Raw genomic sequence first — 23011 nt, 5'->3', positions numbered from 1 at the left:
TTATTTTATTTTTTGGTTGAATAATGATTTGATTTGTTATATTTTCTATATTTTTGGATGCATAGAATGCACTTTTTGGTTAAGTTCTATTGGCAGATAGCATGTCTAATTTTATTTGTTTTCTTTGTTTAAAGCACAATAAAAAAAATTGTGGAGAATAATACTTGGCAATGTGTTTTACTTCAAATAACAGTTTGGGAGTAGGCAGTTACATTTAAAAAAAAAAATACAATGTAAAATTAACAAGGGACATCAACATAGTTGTATCTTTGATCTTAAAAACTACGGGATAATGGTGTTGTGGTAACTTGCACCAAAAAAAAAAAAAAACAAGCATAATAATATTATTCTTGATATCACTAGGGAAAAAAAAGCCTATGAAAATTAGTTTGCAATAACTCCATCAGTATCACCAGCAAAGCAGCTTCATTATTATCCCATTAAAGAAGAAGAGAATTGTGCGCTGCATTTTGAGATTTCATAATTTGCCACGTCATGAATGTTAATTCTCCATTACAAACGCTAGTTTACAAGAACGACCGCTTCTGGCTCGTCCTTGTTTCCGAGCATGCGTGTCTGTACTTTGGACCTTTGTCCGACGGACTTGTCTACACACGCTCGGAAAATCCGACAACAGACCATTGTCCGCTGAAATTTTTTTTTTTTATATAATCTTTATTTATCAAAACAATTTTACAATTGGTTATTAAACATGTTCCATCCAAGACATTAAATGATCCATATTTCCTTATCAAAACATTATCCAAATTTCTTTTAACTCATTACCACATTAATTCAAGGATGTGAACCCCATACTATTAAACCTTCGCCCTTACCCCCCTACCTCCACCCCATTCACTCAAGAACATTCACAATCACGAACAAAAAGAAAAAAAAAAAAACCAAAAGGGGGAGAAAGTCCCCTCCCATTATGCTCCATTAGGTTTCTAAATCATCCTCAGTAGCCACGAGGAGGCCCTAAATTCTTCCCATCTAGCCCATGTTCTTAATATTTGTTCTTTTAGGCCCATTTCCATCACCATTCTTTCCTCCAGGGCACGCATTTCCGCCATCTCACATTCCCACTCTTCCACCAGGGGCATACTTGTGCTTTTCCATTTTCTTGCTATAATAGTTCGTGCTGCTGTCAAGAAATATTTCAATAGTCCCTTTTTTATGTTTTTCACCGATCCCGGGATCATAGATAGTACTGCGACTTGTATTTCTGGATACAATTCAATCCCGGTCATGGCTCTATAAATCTCAAATATTTTTTGCCAAAAAGGTTGGACTTCTGAGCAGTAATACCAGATATGTGACATTGTACCCTGAGCTTCCTGACACCTCCAACAGACATCCTCATTATCGGGATTTATTTTGTGTAAATCCATGGGACACCTATACCACCTAGCTAAGATTTTATAATTTCTTTCCTGATGTTTGGCAGATATTGAAAGTTTATGGGTTACTATCATTGCCTTTTCCCATGTTTCCCTGGGGATTTCCATGCCTAGCTCTATCTCCCATTTCTTGATATAAGGTACCTCCTGTCCTTTATTTTCTGAAATCAAATATTTATAAACCTTCGATAATGTGTGGATGGGTCTATGTTCCTGTAAGAGAATTTTTTCCAGAGCTGTTAGGGGTCTATCTATTACAGCCCCCTTTATTAGAGATGAAATATATCATTGGAGTAGCCCATATTGCATCAATTTCTTTTTATGTTCCACACCCATAGCCTCTAATGGGAGAAGTCTATTCTCTTCCAATGTTTCCACTATCCTGGTATCTTCACATCTCTTCCATTTAAGAAATGTTTTGGCTTCAAATGCCAGTGGAAATTCTGGGTTACTAAATAGTGGGGTCATGAGACCTCTAAAAGTGGATCCAATCTCCCGCTGAAAATTTTAAAGCCTGCCATCCAACATTTGTCTGCGGAAAATCCGACAACAATTGTCCGATGGAGCGTACAAACGGTCAGATTTTCCGCCAACAGCCTGTTATCACACATTTCCCGTCAGAAAATCTGATCGTGTGTACGAGGCCTCATGCACACTGGACGTTATAATAACATTATTGCATTTTTTAGTGTTTTTTAGCGTCAGCGCTTTTTTTTTCAATGGGATAAAAAACTTTAACAGACGCTGGTGAGCGGCATTTTTCAAAGTTTTTAGGTGTTTTTTTACGTTAGAGCGTTTTTACAGCTGAAAAACTCCTCTCAGAACCCACTAGTTTTGGGTGTTTTTTACAGTTAAAAAACGCCCCAGCCAAAAACAGTTGACAATAGCCTATGTGTGCATGGATACATAGGATAACATGGTGGGGAGTTTATTGACTGTAGAAAAAAAAAGTCTGAAGCCAAAAACAGCTGCTGTAAAAATGTCCAAGAACGTCCAGTGTGCATGAGGCCTAAATGTTATGAGAATTTGTCCCCTTTAGGATGCACACCAGGCGACAATATGGAAAGAACTCCTGGCATGCAGATATCCTTCTGGGACCAAACTGGGCCTCAGGAGTTGTGGGTCACATCCTGTGGGGAATACAAGTCATTGAATGAAGCTGTGCAGAGAGAGGACTCTGTAGAGAAGCAGCAAGGAATGTGCTGCAGGACAGCCTAAGAGGAGGCCGGAATATTATAAATACTGAGACTGCAATCAGTGTGCTGGACTCAATACCACTAAAGTAAGAGGCGGCATCAAATACACCCTTCTGGTGTAGATCTGTCTGCAGCTGTCTTGTGGTGAGAATACAGCTGAAGGCCATCATTCTTCTTTTAGTTGTCAGCCAGTTTTAGAGACTTGGATTTCATGATACAGTTTCAATGATTGTTGTATGGCATAGGGCTTCAATGAAGTTCCTGAAGCTTAGCCTACACCAGTCATTCCAAACTAGGGTTCCTTCAGTAGTTGCTAGGGGTTCCTTGGGCAGTGGCCTACACAGCCTGCACAGCCAAAAACAGACATAGCATGACATGATACCAACACATTTTTTTAGCTGACTATAAGGGCTCATTCTTCCCACTGATCACCACTGAAGCAAACATTATTCCCATTGACCCCCAATAAAAATGATGCATTCTTTCGATAGATGTAAGAGGACACCTCTGTCACTGACCATAATATAAGGGGTCGCTTCTCTACTTGGCACCAATGTAAGAAGACACCTTTCCCACTGACAACAATTTAAGGGGACCCTTCAGCAAACATCAATACAAGGAGGCATTTCTCCAATGACCACCAATATAACGAAGTCTGTCTGCATTTGTTTTTGAACCATTGTTATTATTATGAATTGTCCATTTAGTAGTCATCACTGCACAAAATTGTTATCATGTAGATCAAGGAGGGTTAAAAATGATGGGGGAGGGAAGGATTTTTAGGAAGGAGAGGAAAATATTTAGAATCTATTTATTTGTTTTTTCTCTTTCCCTTGTTTTTTTTTTTGGAGGGAGGGGGGTAAAATCACAGTAATAATAACAGTTGTGATTTAGATGATTTGAATTGTCACATTTAATGAAGTAGGTGGAGGCTGAGGGATGAGGAAGGGGGACCTGGGTAAGGGAGAGATAGACGGGATTGGGATTAGGAAGGATAGCCTGGTGGGTTTGATCGCTCTTTTGAGGGGCGTAGGTGGACCATATGTTTCTTTGACTTCCCTTTTGCTCCTAAATTATCTGTTACCTATTATCCTAATCCTGTTATTTTTCATTTTGAAAATGAAACTGGGGTTTGGGAATACACCCTTTTTGTATATGTTTTTCATTCCCTTCCTTTTTGTGTTGTGTTTGAGTTTTCTTTGTAATTGAATGCTTTTTGTAATTTTCTTTTTGAAAATGTTTTTGTACTGTATTTCAAATGAATAAAAAGTATTAACATTAAAAAAAAAATCAACCTTGGAAGTCAAATACTCTAAGTACACCTTATTCTATATTCCATTTTACTATAATATCTACGACACCCTTGGACGAAGTCGCAATGACGAAACATGTCAAAGCGGGACCATACGGCGGCCAGAAGTGACGTCAGCGTGCCACTGACAGTGACAGACATCTGATACGGTGAGAGTATCAGCGTGGTGGGTGAGATGACATACACTAATCGGCAGATAAGCGAATGATGTTGATGTGAACAATGCTTGTATATGACTTATGTAAGTGCAATTTTAAAAGGGATGTTTTACTAAAGTCTGCTTGAACGGGATTACACAATGTGAAGCTTTTTTCTTATAAAAGATTAGTGACTTCTGCATTGATCCCAGTGTGAGTGGCAGTGGCAGTGGCAGCCTGTCCATAAGGGGCGCAGGGGCGCCGCCCCCCTAATCCATGCGCCCAGCCTCTAATCTTCATGCAGAGCGCCAGACTCATGGATTTCAATGGGGTTTTTTTTTTTTTTTGGAAGCACATGATTAGAGCCCGAGGCTCTAATTGGCTTAAAAAAGGGTGGGCAGACACTGCACCCTGAGACCACCTAGTTGTGTGACAATAGCAAATATATAATCACTATTGTCGTCCTGATTCTCTTCCTGGTCAGGAAGCGGGTCTTAAGACTCGATTGGCCGAGAGGAAAAGCGATCGTATTGGCTGCCAAGGAGGAAGCCACAGAGGAGGAGACGCAGGGGAAGCCATTGTGAAGCCACCGAGGAGGAGGAGACACAGGAAGGAGCCGAAGCTGCCCATGACCTAGATGGGGTAAGTGCGGACTGGTAGGTGGACCGACCGACCGATAGAGTGGCGGGGTGGGGGAATCGACTGACTGTGGGGGGTGACAGGTCTTTTGTTTGTTGCCCCCCCAAAAAATGGAGCATCATCCCTTTGAGATTGGACATCACTATAAACAAATTTACCGTATATTTCTGGTGAGTTTAAACTTTTATGGGAGTGGGACTCATGTGGTGAGTGACAATCCAGTGATTGTTGAATGAAACAATGTAAAGCAACACAAGAATACAAGGAGATTGTTTTCTAGAGACTTTTTTGCACACACTCACAGGGTGTCTATATTAACTTGTGCGGTTAACACATTAATACCAGTCAATTGCAGAGACTATTGACGGAGCGCCGCTATTAGTTTTTTATTGTTTATAATGCTATTTTATTTGAATATCTACAACTTACTGATCTTACTAATGTACCATGAGCTACACATATAATAATTTTAGCAGGGATTCCCCGAGACCTGATATTATAAACAGACACCACACTAGCTTGTACAGAATGTTTAATCCAAATAAACAAAAAATGGATCAGAAATACAAATAAAATTATATAAAGTCCCACAATTGTGAAAGAAAGCACTCGTGATCAAATTCCAAATGGACAGCTTGATGCTCCACTGCTTAGTGATCAGACCAGGTACCCCACATGGATGTAAACTAACCCTAGATGTTGACCACCTATCTCTAGAGTGGTCATTTGCTCTTATTGGGGAAAGAAACCCCTAGATGGTGTCTTTAATGGCCGGCCACACTGCTGATGCTCCTACAATGATAGGGAGAAAAATGACAGAGGGGAAGCCCATAGAGTAAAACCGTTTTTTTTTATTAAAATGCAATAAATGACCATGGATACACTCACATGTTCTGGTGCCTATAGCCTAGCACCCCATACCTGCCAGAACCACAGGGACACGCACACACTCTACAGGACTTCAGCTCTATATACGAGTGACCTGTCTTGGAAATTTTGTGTCCCTGGGTGTTTCGCGTTTCTGCAAATCATATTTTTTAGTCCTTAAATGCCCCCTATGATCACCTGCAGTCCCTGGCTTGTTGTGGCTGTTGTCGAATCCTTGAATATTCATTGATTGTAGTTTACACATTTGTTCTAGATCCTGGGAAGGTTTGGCTCGGTTCCCTGGATTGATTCCTCGGGCGGATGATGATGACACAATCAAGCCTCAACGTGTTTCAGCCAATAGGAAAGGCCGTCCTCAGGAAGCTTCCTGCTTATGTTTCTATGAAGACAGGGTTGGGACAGAGCTGGGTCATTTGACAGCTGCATATCGATTAGGGAAAAGGTACTTAAAATTTTTTTTTTGTTTTATTACAATAATTACAGTGCCATCATCTACATACAGAAATAGAAGGGACAATGTAAATTAAACAGTGAGTGTTTAGTTTTACTTTTAAGGTAACAAAAACAACCCCCAACCTGTCCCCCCCCCCCTCCCCCCAAAACACTTACCTGAGTCCTTAACCCGCAGTGGCTGGGCTTACTGGTGCTGTGAGTGTCTATGTGCCACCCTTGCTGAGAGGGCACCAGGAGGAGAGAAGAAGCAGACAGCACCGGCATGGGACTCCAGAAGAGGAAGTAAGGGACCGCTCTATGCGATATCATTGCACAGAACACATAAGTATAACATCTTTTAAAAAAAAGACTTTAAAATCACTTTATGTCTTGTGTAGGTGCGATAAGTGCGGCATGTATTTAGGTACATTTAGTTTTCATTTGAGATCTGTCCATTTGAAATACAGCTTGGAGAGTTCCTAATAAGCTTCTTTTTCATTGATACATAACTCTTGTTTGTATTTCCCATTTCTACCTAATCACTCTTGAACTGTAATCTGCGTAAAGACCTTATCAAGGCCCACTTACATAAACCAATCCAAGATATCCAACGAAATATGGCAAAAATCATTGGTTTTATATATTTAGTGCACCAGGCAAACTATAGCCCAGTCATGGAAGTCCCTTGTGCTAAGCTTCCATAAGGTTATAACATGACTAAATATTTAACGCCTTAATAATGAAAAATGAATGGCTAAAAATGTAGTCCCCTTTGTTAGCTTATTCGCAACCTAATCAGAGAGCCCTGCATAGGTGACCACGATTAGGAGGCTGGACACATGGGATTTATGGCCATTTCACTGCATAATTGGAGGTTGTCTACAATCATTTACAGATCCATCTCTAAATAAAGTGGACCTTAAAATATGATGCAAGGTCTGCTTATAATGTCTTCACCTCCTCCCCCTGTAAAAACCACTAGCCGGTGTCCAAGGGTGGGTCCATTGCTCCTCCACCCAGAATGGAGACACCCAAAGACAGGAAGTGTGTTACTGGCCGAATCACCAGGTGAAAATAAAGGAAATAAAACAAATGAAGCCGCCACATTTGATTGGTAAACTGCAATATATTACATTTTTGCATTTTAACCTGTTGCCAACCAGTCGTCGCAGTTATACGGTGGCAGGTTGGCACGTCTGCGCAAACCACCATAGGTCTGCGTTGGCCGCTTTAAGGGCTGTGGGAGGCGTGCGCTCGCGACGCCGAAACCTATGCACATGACCGGCGGCCGCGATGTCCGCCGGCCACCCACAATCGCGCCACAGAGAGCCAGAACAGGGATCTGTCAATGTAAACAGAAAGATCCCCATTCTGACAGGGGAGGAGAGAGAGATCTGCTGTTCCTAGTGATCAGGAAAAGCGATCTCTCTCTTCCTCCAGTCAGTCCCATCCCCCCCAGTTAGAAACACCTCCCAGGGAACACATTTAATCCCTTGAGTGCCCCTTAGTGTTAACCCCTTCCACGCCAGTGACATTTACACAGTAATCAGTGCATTTTTATAGCACTGATCACTGTATACAGTTGTGCTCATAAGTTTACATACCCTGGCAGAATTTATGATTTCTTAGCCATTTTTTAGAGAATATAAATGATAACACAAAAACATTTCTTTCACTCATGGTTAGTGTTTGGCTGAAGCCATTTATTATCAATCAACTGTGTTTACTCTTTTTAAATCAGAATGACAGCAGAAACTACCCAAATGACCCTGATCAAAAGTTTACATACCCTGGTGATTTTGGCCTGATAACATACACACAAGTTGACACAAAGGGGTTTGAATTGCTATTAAAGGTAACCATCCTCGCCTGTGATCTGTTTGCTTGTAATTAGTGTGTGTGTGTGTGTATAAAAGGTCAATGAGTTTCTGGACTCCTGACAGACCCTTGCATCTTTCATCCAGTGCTGCACTGACATTTCTGGATTCTGAGTCATGGGGAAACCAAAAGAATTGTCAAAGGATCTGCTGGAAAAGGTCGTTGAACTGTATAAAACAGGAAAGGGATATAAAAAGATATCCAAGGAATTGAGAATGCCAATCAGCAGTGTTCAAACTTTAATCAAGAAGTGGAAAATTAGGGGTTCTGTTAAAACCAAACCACGGTCAGGTAGACTAACTAAAATTTCAGCCACAACTGCCAGGAAAATTGTTCAGGATGCAAAGAAAAACCCACAAATAACTTCAGGTGAAATACAGGACTCTCTGAAAACATGTGGTGTGGCTGTTTCAAGATGCACAATAAGGAGGCACTTGAAGAAAGATGGGCTGCATGGTCGAGTAGCCAGAAGAAAGCCATTATTACGCAAATGCCACAAAGTATCCCACTAATAATAAGCCAAACAGCACAGAGACATGCCTCAAACCTTCTGGCACAAAGTCATTTGGAGTGATGAGACCAAAATTTAGCTTTTTGGCCACAACCATACATGCTTCATTTGGAGAGGAGTCAACAAGTCTTATGATGAAGGGTAGACCATTCCTACTGTGAAACACGGAGGTGGATCTCTGATGTTTTGGGGATGTGTGAGCTACAAAGGCACAGGAAATTTGGTCAAAATTGATGGCAAGATGAATGCAGTATGTTATCAAAAAACACTGGAGGAACATTTGCATTCATCAGCCAGGAAGCTGAGCATGGGACATTCCAACATGACAATGATCCAAAACACAAGGCCAAGTCGACCTGTTATTGGCTACAGCAGAATAAAGTGAAGGTTCTGGAGTGGCCATCTCAGTCTCCTGACCTCAATATCATTGAGCCACTCTGGGGAGATCTCAAATGTGCAGTTCATGCAGGACGGCCCAAGAATTTACAGGAACTGGAGGCTTTTTGCAAAGAAGAATGGGCAGCTTTACCGTCTGAGAAGATAAAGTGCCTCATCCACAAATACAACAAAAGACTTCAAGCCGTCATTGATGTTAAAGGGGGCAATACATGGTATTAAGAACTGGGGTATGTAAACTTTTGATCAGGGTCATTTGGGTAATTTCTGTTGTGATTATGATTTAAAAAGAGTAAACACAGTTGATTGATAATAAATGGCTTCAGCCAAACACTAACCATGAGTGAAAGTTTTTGTTTTATCATTCAAATTCTCTGAAAAATGGCCAATAAATCATAAATTCTGCCAGGGTATGTAAACTTATGAGCATAACTGTAAATGTCAATGGTCCAAAAAAAGTGTCAAAAGTGTTCGATCTGTCTGCTGCAAAGTCGCAGTCCCGCTAAAAATTGCTGATCACTGCCGTTACTATAAAAAAAAATGCCATAAATACCGTATATCCCCTACTTTGTAGACGCTGTAACTTTTGCGCAAACCAATCAATATACGCTTCTTGCAATTTTTTTACCAAAAGTATGTAGAAGAATACAATTGGCCTAAACCGATGAATACATTTTTTTTGGATATTTATTATAGCAAAAAGTAAAAAATACTAGTTTTTTTTTCAAAATTGTCGGTGTTTTTTTGTTTATAGAGCAAAAAATAAAAACCGCAGAGGTGATCAAATACCACCAAAAGGAAGCTCTATTTGTGGGAAAAAAGGACATAAATTTTGTTTGTGTACAACGTTGCTTGACTGCGCAATTGCCAGTTAAAGCGACACAGTGCCGTATCGCAAAAATGGCCTGTCAGGAAGTGGGTAAATCCTTCCGGGGCTGAAGTGGTTAATAGCTCTTTAACTGTGATAGAAAAGTCAGATAAGCAGATTGATTGTGTTGTGTGGCAGAGCTAGGTAAATCTCAGGACTGGGTCAACACAATTAAAAACCATTTCAGCTTCCATATATGTGTTTTAGTTATGTATGTTGCAACTTTAAATGATAAGTTCACCTTCACAAAAAAAAATTATAAATGCATATTTTTTGCAGGTAAAGAAATATGCATTTATTTTTTTTATAAGGCATTGCATGCAAGATCTGCAGATCCTGGGTGTGATGCCACAAACCTGCAGGCTGTCTGTGTAGTTCTCTGCCTATATCTCTGATACTGACAGGCAGTTACACTCTGACAGGAAGACTGAATGAACTACAAGAGCGCTCAACCAAAAAGGATGATGGTACTTGTAGTATTCACATAACACTGTAAATAAATGATGCGGCTGGGCAGGCGGAGCCCCGCACGGCCATGTTTGTTCAGATAGTGACAGCGAGTGGGGGGAGAAGATCCCCCGCTCACTGTCAAAATGGGGGATTATGGGAGTGCGGGAACTGGTGCATCTGTAACATGTTACACCCCGAATATGGGTTTAAGATATAACATGTTACCAAAGGTGAACGTATCCCTAAACTCAAAAAGAATCATATAGAGAGGAAGGCAGAAGAGTGAAATAGGCTTTTTTAATCTAAGGTTTGAAAACGTGGGAAATGTGAAAAGAAGCCTAAAGCTCCAAAATGATCATTATGAAAATGCAATATTTATTATATGCAAGATTTAATAATTACCTAAATAGAAAAAAAATATATGTCTTATTCCTGACTATAATTAAAGTGTATACACGCTCGTGGGGAAGGGAATACCACAACCAAAGATGATTGGCCGTACTGGTGACACATGACACATTATTTTTTCTATCTGTTTCTCATTAGGGACATTTCCCTTCACTTTCTGTCCTGGGCATTCAATAGGATGTTAGAGGAAATTTCTCCAAAATGAGCATAATTCTCCACTTAGTTGTTTTCATGGGAAGAGTTCCACTAACCCTATGTTCTGGGGACAGCTGTAAAATTCTGGGTTCGCCCTCATTTCCTATCTCACCAATAGTGGTCAATGGGTAAAGCTTGCCAACAGAGACACAGGCAGCAGCAAAAACCTGACTGAGGTTCTAACTGTCCAAAACTAGAAAATAAAATACTGTACATACAGTAAGAAAATAGGTACAAAACTATTATACAGTGCCTTGAAAAAGTATTCACACCCCTTGAAATTTTCCACGTTTTGTCATCTCACAACCAAAAAACGTAAATGTATTTTATTGGGATTTTATGTGATAGACCAACACAAAGTGACACATAATTGTGAAGTGGAAGGAAAATGATAAATGGTTTTCAAAATATTTTACCAATAAATATCTAAAAAGTGTGGTGTGCATTTGGCTCCTTTACTCTGATACCCCTAACTAAAATCTAGTGGAACCAATTGCTGTCAGAAGTCACCTATTTGGTAAATAGAGTCCACCTGTGTGTAATTTAATCTCAGTATAAATACAGCTGTTCTGTGAAGCCCTCAGAGGTTTGTTAGGAAATCTTAGTGAACAAACAGCATCATGAAGGCCAAGGAACATACCAGACAGGTCAGGGATAAGGTTGTGGAGAAGTTTAAAGCAGGGTTAGGTATAAAAAAAATTCCCAAGCTTTGAACATCTCACGGAGCACTGTTCAATCCATTATCTGAAAATGGAAACAGTATGGCATAACTGCAAACCTACCAAGATATGGCTGTCCATATGAACTGACAGGTCAGGCAAGGAGAGCATTAATCAGAAAAGGAGTCAAGAGGCCCATGGTAACTCTGGAGGAGCTGCAGAGATCCACAGCTCAGGTGGGAGAATCTGTCCACAGGACAACTATTAGTCGTGCACTCCACAAATCTGGCCTTTATGGAAGAGTGGCAAGAAGAAAGCCATTGTTGAAAGAAAGCCATAAGAAGTCCTGTTTGCAGTTTGCAAGAAGCCATGTGGGGGACACAGCAAACATGTGGAAGAAGGTGTTCTGGTCAGATGAGACCAAAATTTTACTTTTTGGCCTAAAAGCAAAATGCTATGTGTGGCAGAAAACTCACACTGCACATCATCCTGAACACACCATCCCTACCATCATGTTGTGGGGATGGTTTTCTTCAGCAGGGATAGGGAAGCTGGTCAGAGTAGATGGGAAGATGGGTGGGGCCAAATACAGGGCAATCTTAGAAGAAAACCTGTTAGAGTCTGCAAAAGACTTGAGACTGGGGCAAAGGTTCACCTTCCAGCAGGATAACGACCCCAAACATACAGCCAGAGCTACAATAAAAAGGTTTAGATCAAAGCATATTCATGTGTTAGAATGGCCCAGTCAAAGTCCAGACCTAAAACCAATTGAGAATCTGTGGCAAGATTTGAAAATTGCTGTTCACAGATGCTCTCCATCCAATCTGACAGAGCTTGAGAATGGGCAAACATTTCACTCTCTAGATGTGCAAGGCTGGTGGAGACTTGCAGCTGTAATTGCAGTGAAAGGTGGTTCTACAAAGTATTGACTCAGGGGGGCTGAATACAAATGCACGCCACACTTTTCACATATTTATTTGTAAAAAAACGTTGAAAACCATTTACCATTTTCTTTCCACTTCACAATTATGTGCCACTTTGTGTTGGTCTATCACATAAAATCCCAATAAAATACATTTATGTTTTTGGTTGTAACATGACAAAATGTGGAAAATTTCAAGGGGTATGAAAACTTTTTCAAGGCACTGTACATTCCTTTTAATATACACCATGTACTACATTGTGAAATTATTGGTCAGGATGGAGCATTTCTGCCATATGATGTTGATTGCATTAAAAATACTTTTCATTCCCGGCACAGTTGTCTGCAGACTACATTCCAGCTCTGTAGTGATAGTCTATGCGGAGTGTGGATGAAGAATCTTCCCGGTTCTATGGAGGATTCACAGAATAACATACTATTGCTGCCAAGCAGCAGTCCTCAGACATCTGTATGTACTCCATATTATCTGCCAGTTCACAGCATCTGGACGATGTACAGATAACATGAATTGGTTATGTGATCTCCTATGTATGGCCTCTTATTTCTGACATGAAAAGGCCTGCAAGTGAAGGAATTTCTCTCAAAGTATACAATGTACCACCCACTTACAGAACACTCGGAACTGTTTTATCTCATGTACACAAGCTGTTCTGAAGCTGTAAACATACATAAGGAAAGGGGAGAATCAGTTAATGCAGAACTAAATCCATAACCAAAAAATTTATATTTTGCAGTTTACCAATCAGATGTGGTGGCCGAATGAGAAGCGTGCTGATTGGCCACCAAGGAGGGAGGAGATGGAAGCCGCCGTGATGCCCGTGGAGGAGAGCACGGGAAGAGGAAGCGGCCCATGATGCAGGCCATAGATTGGTTAAGTTCTCTGGACCCAACTGACCAGACCGGGGGGTGGGGTGGGGCGGTGCACTTTTTGCCCCCGCCCCCCCAAAAAAAAAATTCTCACTTACATGTGAGAAATGTCAGAATTGGCTTGGTTTAAAGTGGTTAAATGTTGAATATGAAAGCCAGAGGGTGATTGATTGCCATGCTGCTCCAGATTCTGTTCACTTCAGTCTTAGTAAATTCTCATGAAAGTATTTAGTGCTATTGAACAAGTAGTGCTAACTATCCTCCTATTACAGAATCACCCCTGAAGGCCACAGCTAAAAACCTATGACTCAGGGTGAGATCAAACATTGTGTGTAAAGGATCTATTTTCTCTTAGGGCCCATTCCCATCAGGCCTGACGCATGTTATGGGGTGTGATAAAGGCCAAGCTCACCTTTAGGGAAAAATAATAAATGCACATATTTTTGCAGTAAAAAAAAATGTGCATTTTTTTATTTCCTTCCCCTAGGAAGTCCTACAGCTTTCATGCACAGATCTCTGTACAGGCTGTCTCTGGTACAAAGCTGGAGAAAGTGTCAATCAATTATAAGGGTGCTCATCAGCTAGGGGCGGTGAGAGGAACACCCTAAATATGGGTGTAACATATTCCAAACATTTTATCCTTTAACTGTTGTGTTAGGGCAACCCATTCATTTGACTGGTTACAATACACAACAGTCCTATAATCAGACCTTCATATCTTTTAGGACACTGCACTATAGCACGTAGCCCATTACCCATTACAGCGTGTTGGTTTATTGCAACAAAAACATAACAGTACACTAAAGCTGGCCTTATATTGTTTAAATTATGACCGGTTCCTGATGAACTGCTCATGAAGAATACTCAGTACTGTCAGTTGCCTGACATCGCTTAAATTGAAAACCCACAGCCCATGCATCTAAACTGGGGCTGCACTATCAACGCGTGCAATGCAGACAGGTGCAGCATCGTGGTGAGGGTTTTAGGCCCCATTCACACTTTGCATAGCGAGAATGCGTTTTTTTGCTCAAGATTCCTGTACAGAGAAGCATATGGATGCTTCCATTGCAGACTTTCTTAAAGCCCAACTGAACTTTCACTTTAAAATCAGCAAAATACATTCCCGGTACATCAAAACAAAAAGGTGTGCAAAGTCCTACAGTTCGCTCTAAAGTAGCCACAGCCTGATGAGAAAAATCTGTCGGTGTCATGTTCTCTCTGTGGAAGTAGTTGTTCTTTTGGCCAGTGCAGCCATCAAAAATGTGGGGCCTCTTACACAGCTTTAGGCCTGTCCCTCCCACCCAGGCCTGACAACCAACATTCCCCAGGGTCTGCCCACTGGTCATCCCACCAAATCCACCCACTGGCCATCCCATCGTGTCCTTTGGTGCACCCACTTTTATATCAACACAACTTACAACTTAATATATGAAAATGAAAAGTGTATTCCAATTCATCAGTGCTTTTAAGATTTAACAGTAAGAAATTCTATTTTGGCTAAAAAATGTGAAGCCTGCAATAACAAGGTAGACTCTTAAGCAGGACTCTACACGAACACGGACTGCACTACCTTTTCAGAGAGACATCCCAATCCAGCAAAGAGACAGCCCCCATATATTCAGCAAAAAAACCCAATCCAGCAAAGAGACATCCCCATCCAGCAGACACAGTAACAGCACACCTCCAAGCCCTGCTCAGAACAGCTGTTCCCACTTCAGCAATGCCTGCCCCTCTGCCTGCCATCACTTCTCTGAGGCCCACCGATCTCCTGCACTAAGTCAGTGCTCTGAGGATCCCCCTCACCAGAGTCCCAGTTCCATTCTCAGCAGCAGGACGGAAGGCAGAAGTCGGGGAGGGGGAGCACTAGTATGCGGTGGAGCAGGCAGGAGGAAGTTACAGCCTCCTCCTCTACCAGGGCCTATGAATGCATGTGCTTGGTTGCTAGGATGCCAGGCGGTCCTAGCAGCCAATAATTGACAGCGGCGGCCAGCAGGAGGCTGGGACGCCAGAGCCAGTTTGTCAGTGTAAAACAAAGGGGAGATGCCAACTTGGGGCCAGGACCCCTTATATGTGTATGAGCTGTGCCCCCCCCCCTCGATGGCAGCCCTGCCTTTGGCCCCTAGAGATCTGCTTAGGAACACTGCTGCCAATTCCTTCCAATCACAAAGTGACGTTTACATTCTGCTAGCCACAGCACTGTGATGTACTTGAGGGTATCATCCTGAACTGGAAAAAAAATATATATATTGCATGGTGTACTTTTTTTTTGTCCATTGCACACCACTCCAACACATTGGTGAGAACTTGAATGATAGGGTACAAGCCTTTTTGCCTCTGTGTTGGGACTGCGCTGTGCAAGGCTGTTCATCACAATCTTAACACAACTTGTGTTAGTAGACCTTTACAGTCCCCTAATCAAAGCATGAGCTTTTCTGATTGCAGCATTCTCCATTTGACTCAGTAGTTGTGCAGGACCTCTGCAATGAGACCACTGTATCCACGCACAGAGCAAGGGCCCTTCTCTACAGCATTCTGGCAAGGGAGAATCTTTTCTACTTAGGTTGTGCTGGCTTTCTAAAGAAAAAGGGCTAATTTAAACAGCCGTTCATAGCCATACACCACCCAGATAAGCGTATGTGGAGAGTACTGCCAGGTGTTTAAAGTTAGCTGTGACCGCTCAGCCGGTACAAATCAATGACAGCCTGAGAGGCTCTGCAGCTGTCTGCATGTAATAGCACATCGATTGATTACCTGTGGTTAGGAACAGATGAACAGCCCTGGATGCAGTCTGCATACAGAGCCACTCATCTTTCCCAAGCTGCATGTTACATAGTAGGGGAGGTTGAAAAAACTCCATCAAGTCCAACCTATGTGTGTGAGATATGTCAGTTTTACATTGTATATCCCTGTATGTTGCGGTCGTTCAGGTGCTTAATAGTTTTTGAAAACTATCGATGCTCCCTGCTGAGACCACCGCCTATGGAATGGAATTCCACATCCTTGCTGCTCTTACAGTAAAGAACCCTCTACGTAGCTTAAGGTTAAACCTCTTTTCTAAATTTTTATGAGTGGCCACGCATCTTGTTAAACTCCCTTCCGCAAAAACGTTTTATCCCTATTGTGGGGTCACCAGTACGGTATTTATAAATTGGAATCATATCCCCTCTCAAGTGCCTCTTCTCCAGAGAGAATAAGTTCAGTGCTCGCAACCTTTCCTAATAACTAATATCCTCCAGACCCTTTATTAGCTTTGTTGTCCTTTGTACTCGCTCCATTTCCAGTACATCCTTCCTGAGGACTGGTGCCCAGAACTGGACAGCATACTCTAGGTGCGGCCGGACCAGAGTCTTGTAGAGTGGGAGAATTATTGTTTTATCTCTGGAGTTGATCCCCTTTTTAATGCATGCCAATATTCTGTTTGCTTTGTTAGCAAGAGCTTGGCATTGCATGCCATTGCTGAGCCTATCATCTACTAGGTCCCCCAGGACCTTTTCCACCCTAGATTCTCCCAGAGATTCTCCCCCCAGTGTATAGATTGCATTCATATTTTTGCCACCCAAATGCATTATTTTACATTTTTCTACATTGAACCTCATTTGCCATGTAGTTGCCCACCCCATTCATTTGTTCAGATCCTTTTGCAAGGTTTCCACATCCTGCTGAGAAGTTATTGCCCTGCTTAGCTTAGCATCATCCGCAAATACAGAGATTGAACATTTTATCCCATCCTCCAGGTCAGGTAAATAGGATTGGTCCCAGCATGGAACCCTAGGGGACCCTACTACCCACCTCTGACTATTCCGAGTACTCCCCATTTATCACCACCCTCTGAATTCTGTAGCCAGTTTTCAATCCATGTACTCATCCTACGGTCCATGCCAATGGACCTTATTTTGTACAGTAAATGTTTATGGGGTACTGTATCAAATGCTTTTGCAACATCCAGATACACGTCTACGGGCCTTCCTTTATCTAGATGGCAACTCACCTCCTCATAGAAGGTTAATAAATTGGTTTGGCAAGAATGATTCTTCATGAATCCATGCTGATTACTGCTAATGATACCGTTCTCATTACTAAAATCTTGTATATAGTCCCTTATCCCCTCCAAGAGCTTGAATACTATTGATGTTAGGCTAACTGGTCTGTAATTCCCAGGGATGTATTTTGGGCCCTTTTTTAAATATCGGTGCTACATTGGCTTTTCTCCAATCAGCTGGTACCATTCCAGTCAGTAGACTGTCAGTAAAAATTAGGAACAATAGTCTGGCAATTACTGGACTGAGTTCCCCAAGTACCCTCAGATGCAAGCCATCTGGTCCTGGTGATTTATTAATGTTAAGTTTCCCAAGTCTAATTTTAATTCTGTCCTCTGTTAACCATTGAGGTGCTTCCTGTATTGTGTCATGAGGATAAACACTGCAGTTTTGGTTACTAAAGCCCCTGATTCCCTTGTGAAGACTGAGAAGAATAAATTCAATACCTTCGCCATCTCCCCATGCTTTGTAACCAGATGTAATCACTCCTCCATGGAAAATGTCGGCCTATCATTGATTTGTTTCCTGTCTGCGGCTGAAGGTAAAATACCTGGCCGTATCAGCCATAGAAATCTGCTGTTCTGGGTGGTGTACAGCCATGTGACTGAGCCCTAAGACGCTGCACAAATTTTGCTTTGATGTACCTGCAATGTATTTAGCTGATTTAAACAGTTTATTTGGCCTTTAAACACAAGTCTCTGGCCCCAATACATTGAATCATTGACCTGAAAATGCATGAATCTAGTGAAGACAACAAGAAAACTAGAAGTCCTGATTTGCATATTAATTCTATTAAGTGACTTGAAGCGGAAGTGTAGCCTACACCTACAATGATTTTTCTATGTTTGCACAGCAAGTGTTACCTCCAAACAAGTACTGAAATATTAACTTGCTTACAGTATATTCAGACCAAACCTCCCTTGTAGTTCTGGCTGCAAAACAGGAGGTTGCTCGCTCGGGACCTCATCCATTTATAAAAAGCTCTGCATTCTTTTCACTGAATGCAAGACGTTTTGTGAATAGAGGTTCAGATGAAACTTCCTCCAATCACAGAACATTTTGCATTCAGTGAACAGAGTCCAAGGTTTTTTATGAATGGAGACGGTACCACGCAAGCGACCTTCTGTGATATTTGTACTGCAGCAGGACCTACAAGGTTCATTGCTGACAGGGAAGCGCAGACTAAATAAAGTAAAAGTAATAAATGCTGTAGCAGCCATCAGAAGTAATTTTTACAGTGCAAAGGGCCAAAAATATTTTTTGGCTATATTTTGGATCAGCATAACAGCCAGACAGCTAGCTGGAGGCATCACTGATCATAAATGCTAATATTGCAGCTCAAAGCTACATAAAGTAGGGCAGATGCATGGCAATGAAACCATCTATTGCCACACAGTGGGTAACATCTGCTTTGCCTTATAGCACCTTACAGTGGTTGTAAACCTCAGATATGAAATATAAACTAAGCATATCCCACTACAGTGTGGACTTAAGAGCACTCAAAAATTATGTCTGCTGTCTTGTTCCTCTGCTATCAGCATGAATAACTTCTGACAAGTTTTCCTGACACCAGGAGACAAAAGGTGACAGGGGTGGGATCTTTAGCCGATTGACAGCCCCAGCTCTTTTACTGTGTGCAGGGAGGGGAGGAGTTATGTCTCTTCCCTCCAATCAGCTATTAGACCACTCAATGAGCTCCGCAGTGTGTTCTTCCAGCTCTCCACCCCGTTTTCTGACAGCTCAGAAAAGCTTTAAAAATTTTGGGCGTTGGACTGCAGATAAACAAATCCTCCAACAAAACTTGTACTTAATCTCTGTTTATCACCAGAGGCCAGTCACTTCACTGAGTATATGTAATGGTTTACAACCACCACTTGCTGACCAGGCATGTACCTGATACATCACCGGTCTTCAAGTGGTTGTACTGGGAACTGCAGGCATTGTCCCGGTATTTTTTTTTTTTTTTTTTAAAGCTGGCGGTTGGCCATCTCCTAATAGATTGCTCGATTGCTTTAACATGCAGCGGGAGGAGACCCCCCCCCCCCCAGCTTGCTCAGGCTCTTCCCACCAGAAGACCCAAACAACCAGCCGGGTTCAAATCTGGCACATCAATTCATACTAAATCAGTAAGCGAGACCTGTTCAATGCTTATGGAAGTTCATTTAATTCACATCACAGAAAATGTACATTCTTTATACACATCTGTCTTTGGAAGTGTAAGATGAACATTGCAGAAGGTTTTAGAACATCCTATTGGATATACTTAGTCCTAGTGACCAATAGGCTTTTGAGAGAATGCAACCTGTTGCTTTCATGACCTTATATAGACACGCATAGTATGCACAGCAATTGCTTCAGTTACCCAGTGAGAAGAAAATAGAAATTAAAAGTGCTTAACAAAAACTAAAAAATACAAATAAAAATAGAAAGCAGAGTAACTGCTGCCACTGTACAAAGTAGGTTTACAAATGAAAATCCGATAAAAAATAAATACAGACTTGGTATCAGTCTTTCTGCAAACCTATCTCTTTCCAGGTAGAAGCAATGTCCAGCCTTTGGCGCTACTAGAGGCTCCCCATTGTCTGCAGGGAAATGTAATAACAGGATGGCAGGTGCTCAATGGTGGCACTGCCAGTCTAATAAGGTTACATGGCATTCATGATTCCTGCAAAAGCTTATTCCTTTCAATCCCATTATGGAACCCTTTTGTACCATCAGGACCTCTTGGAAGTCTCAGGACTCCAGGGGGGAGTCCATCTGCATTCTGTATCTTCCTTCCCAACATTGGACTACATGCTGGGCTTTTTTCCTGTGTGACCGTTTGAGCTTGTCTTCTCCGCTGGACCCAAGGACTGCTGGATGGAGTGATGCTGCTGTCTGAAGAATACTCCGTAGATCTTCGGGAAGTCTCTGGGCTCATGCTGTCAGCCAGGGGCGAATGCTTCACCCCTTTACGTTGCCCACAAGGGCTACTCCAGGGGCTATTTCTTGGTGAGGCATTTGGACTCAGGTGGTTATTTGGATAAGCAGAGGGGCTCAGCTTATTGGTAGACTGAATCTTTCGACCTACCATTGGGGAGTTTGGATTACTATCAGGCTCAGATGAACTATAGGCATTGGACTCATCCCCGATATACTGAAGCTCCTCAACTCTTTTATTGAGAGACTTATTTTTGCGCAGATTCTTCGCGTCGTCATCCTTGCTTCGGTCTTTCTGAATCTTTTTCTTTGGTGGCTTCATGCCTATTAGAACCACCTTTATGATTTCTTCTGTTTCACTTTCAGAATTTAAGGTTTCATGTGCCTTAATTGCAGCTTCAACCTCTTCAAATTCTACAATTGCACAATCCATGGTTCCAACCTGAGCATATCGGCTGCTGAATCGTTTGACATCTGATGGAAGATCTCTGCCCGGTTTCAGGATACGTATAGAGGAGATGCTACCGAAAGCTCCAAAGCTCTTCAAGAGCTGTTCCATTATCTTTTCTTGCATACCCCCATTCTCTTGCTCCTTATCCAAACAATGCAGTTCTGGGATACAGTGGAGGTCATAAACCAAAAGCATCTTGCTGGGGAGGTTTTCACTGGGAAAAACAGGGACAGGAGTTTTTCTCCTGACTTTCCGGTTATCTTCGTTTAGTTCAAGTACGTCTGAATATCTTAGAGCGTATGCAGTTGTTCGCCAATCCCGAGTGAGATGTTTAACCTGTGAATGGAAAGAAAAATGACAAGTATTGCATTTTCAATAGAAAACTAATATTTTATAAAAAAAAAGCAAAAACAAAACAAATGCATTGTAAATTACAAGTACATACATTGAGTAGCCATTCTCATTGCTGTGCGCTACTGGCCAACAATCAGAATTCATAAGTGGTTTTAAACCAAAAAATGTCAAATATTGCAGCTCACCATATCTTACATGTAGTGGCCCCTCGGTGATCTAGCCAGTAGCACACCTCTTGTATTAGAATGCCTCTAGATGAATGAGCACGGGGGGCAAATTTGGAGAGCAGCATGGTCAGTTTGAGGGAAGAAGAGTGTTAGATGCACTAGTTTAAATATACGAACTGAAGCCACACTCCAGTTAATACTTTATAAGCAGTTACAGCAGTTTTTCTGGTTTTGGGATAAAGGTTTTACAGAAAATTAAAGTGGACCATTGAAAACACCCCTGCCAGTGTTAAATTATTTTTCCCATCCCTGTAACGGCAAGAGAATTTGTTCTTTTGAAAAAAAAAATTAAAAAATAAACAGACTTACTGGCTGGATCACCAAATGAAAATAAAGGAAAGAAAGCCCCCAAAAATAAATAAAACAAATGCAGCGATCAAATCTAATTGGTAAGCTGCAATATTAAAATGTTTGCTTTTGGGGTTAATACTGCTTAACCACTTCAGTACCCGGCTATAGTAAAAGGACGTCCTCTACTTTGTGGGGGGATATCTGAATGATGCCTGCAGCTAGATGCATCATTCAGACATTCGTTACAGCCGGCGATTCTGTGCACAATAGCGGCAGTTCCGCCGCTTGATCGTTCTTATAGGCGACGGGAGGGGACGTCCCCCCCCCTCCCACCGCCATCCGGTGCTTCTCCAGGCTCTCCCGTGCCATCGGGGACCTGGAGAAAAATCGGCCGGCGCCGGATGAGAACGATAGAGATGACCAGATGGTCACCAGTCATCTCTATGACCGTCTGAGGCACGGGCGTGACGTTATGACGTCAAGCCCGGGTACCCGGAAATAAACTAAGCCGTGATAGCAGCTGTCGGCATGAGATCGGTGAATTTTTTTTTCCCCAATCTCATGCTTTCCAGCCTGGAGGAGAGATGTGGGGTCTTATTGACCCCACATCTCTCCATAAAGAGGACCTGTCACATAGATTCCTATTACAAGGGATGTTTACAAAAAAAAAGAAGTGTAAAAATAAAAAAAAAAGTAAAATAAAAAAAAAAAAAAAATTTTAAATTTAAAACGCCCCTGTTCCAGGTAGCTCGCGCTCAGAAGCGAACGCACACTTAAGTCCCACCCACATATGTAAACGCCGCTCAAACCACACATGTGAGGTATCGCCACGCACGTTAGGGCGTGTGCAGCAATTCTAGCACTAGACCTCCTCTGTAACTCTGAACTGGAAACCTGTAAAAAATTTTAAAGCGTCGCCTATGGAGATTTTTAAGTAATGAAGTTTGGCGCCATTCCATGATTGTGCGCAATTTTAAAGCATGACATGTTCGGTATTTATTTACTCGGCGTAACATCTTTCACATTATACAAAAAAATTGGGCTAACTTTACTGTTTTGTTATTTTTTAATTCATGAAACCTTTTTCCAAAAAAAAAGGCGTTTGAAAAATTATTGCGCAAATACCGTGTGAGATAAAAAGTTGCAATGACCGCCATTTTATTCCCTATGGTGTCTGCTAAAAAAAAAAAAAACATATAATGTTTGGGGGTTCTGAGTAATTTTCTAGCAAAAAAATTATGATTTTTACATGAAGGAGAGAGATGAAAGTACCAGAATAGGACCGGTATTGAAGTGGTTAAATCCTTAAAGTGGTTCTAAAGTTTTTTAATCTTAATGCATTCTATACATTAGGACAAAAACCACCCCCCTCAGCCCCATCTTGAGCTAGCGATGTTGCATGAGAGCCTCGGCTGTCCAGGACTCTCCCTCCTGATTGGCTGAGACACAGCAGCGAGCTCCATTGGCTCCTGCTAATGTCAAAGTCAGTAAGCCAATGAGGAGAGAGGGGGGGGGGCAGGGCCGAGACATGGCTCCATGTCTGAAAGGACACA

At 41.8% G+C, this 23011-nt stretch overlaps 1 protein-coding gene across 1 annotated transcript in view; it reads right to left on the bottom strand.

The window, feature by feature from the left end:
• Positions 1-19356: 19356 nt before the first annotated feature.
• The window catches only part of LARP6 (La ribonucleoprotein 6, translational regulator), an 85113-nt gene continuing 81458 nt past the window's right edge, over positions 19357-23011 (bottom strand). The window contains exon 3 of the mRNA XM_073618838.1: positions 19357-20922. Within this exon, the coding sequence (XP_073474939.1) occupies positions 19873-20922 (1050 nt within the window). The 3' untranslated portion in view covers positions 19357-19872. The remainder of the gene's footprint in view (positions 20923-23011) is intronic.

The sequence above is a fragment of the Aquarana catesbeiana genome, linkage group LG03 (assembly GCF_042186555.1).
Source record: "Aquarana catesbeiana isolate 2022-GZ linkage group LG03, ASM4218655v1, whole genome shotgun sequence".
Classification (NCBI taxonomy): domain Eukaryota; kingdom Metazoa; phylum Chordata; class Amphibia; order Anura; family Ranidae; genus Aquarana; species Aquarana catesbeiana.
The sequence above is the reverse complement of the archived record's forward strand: the minus strand, read 5'-3'. Positions and strand labels throughout refer to the sequence as shown.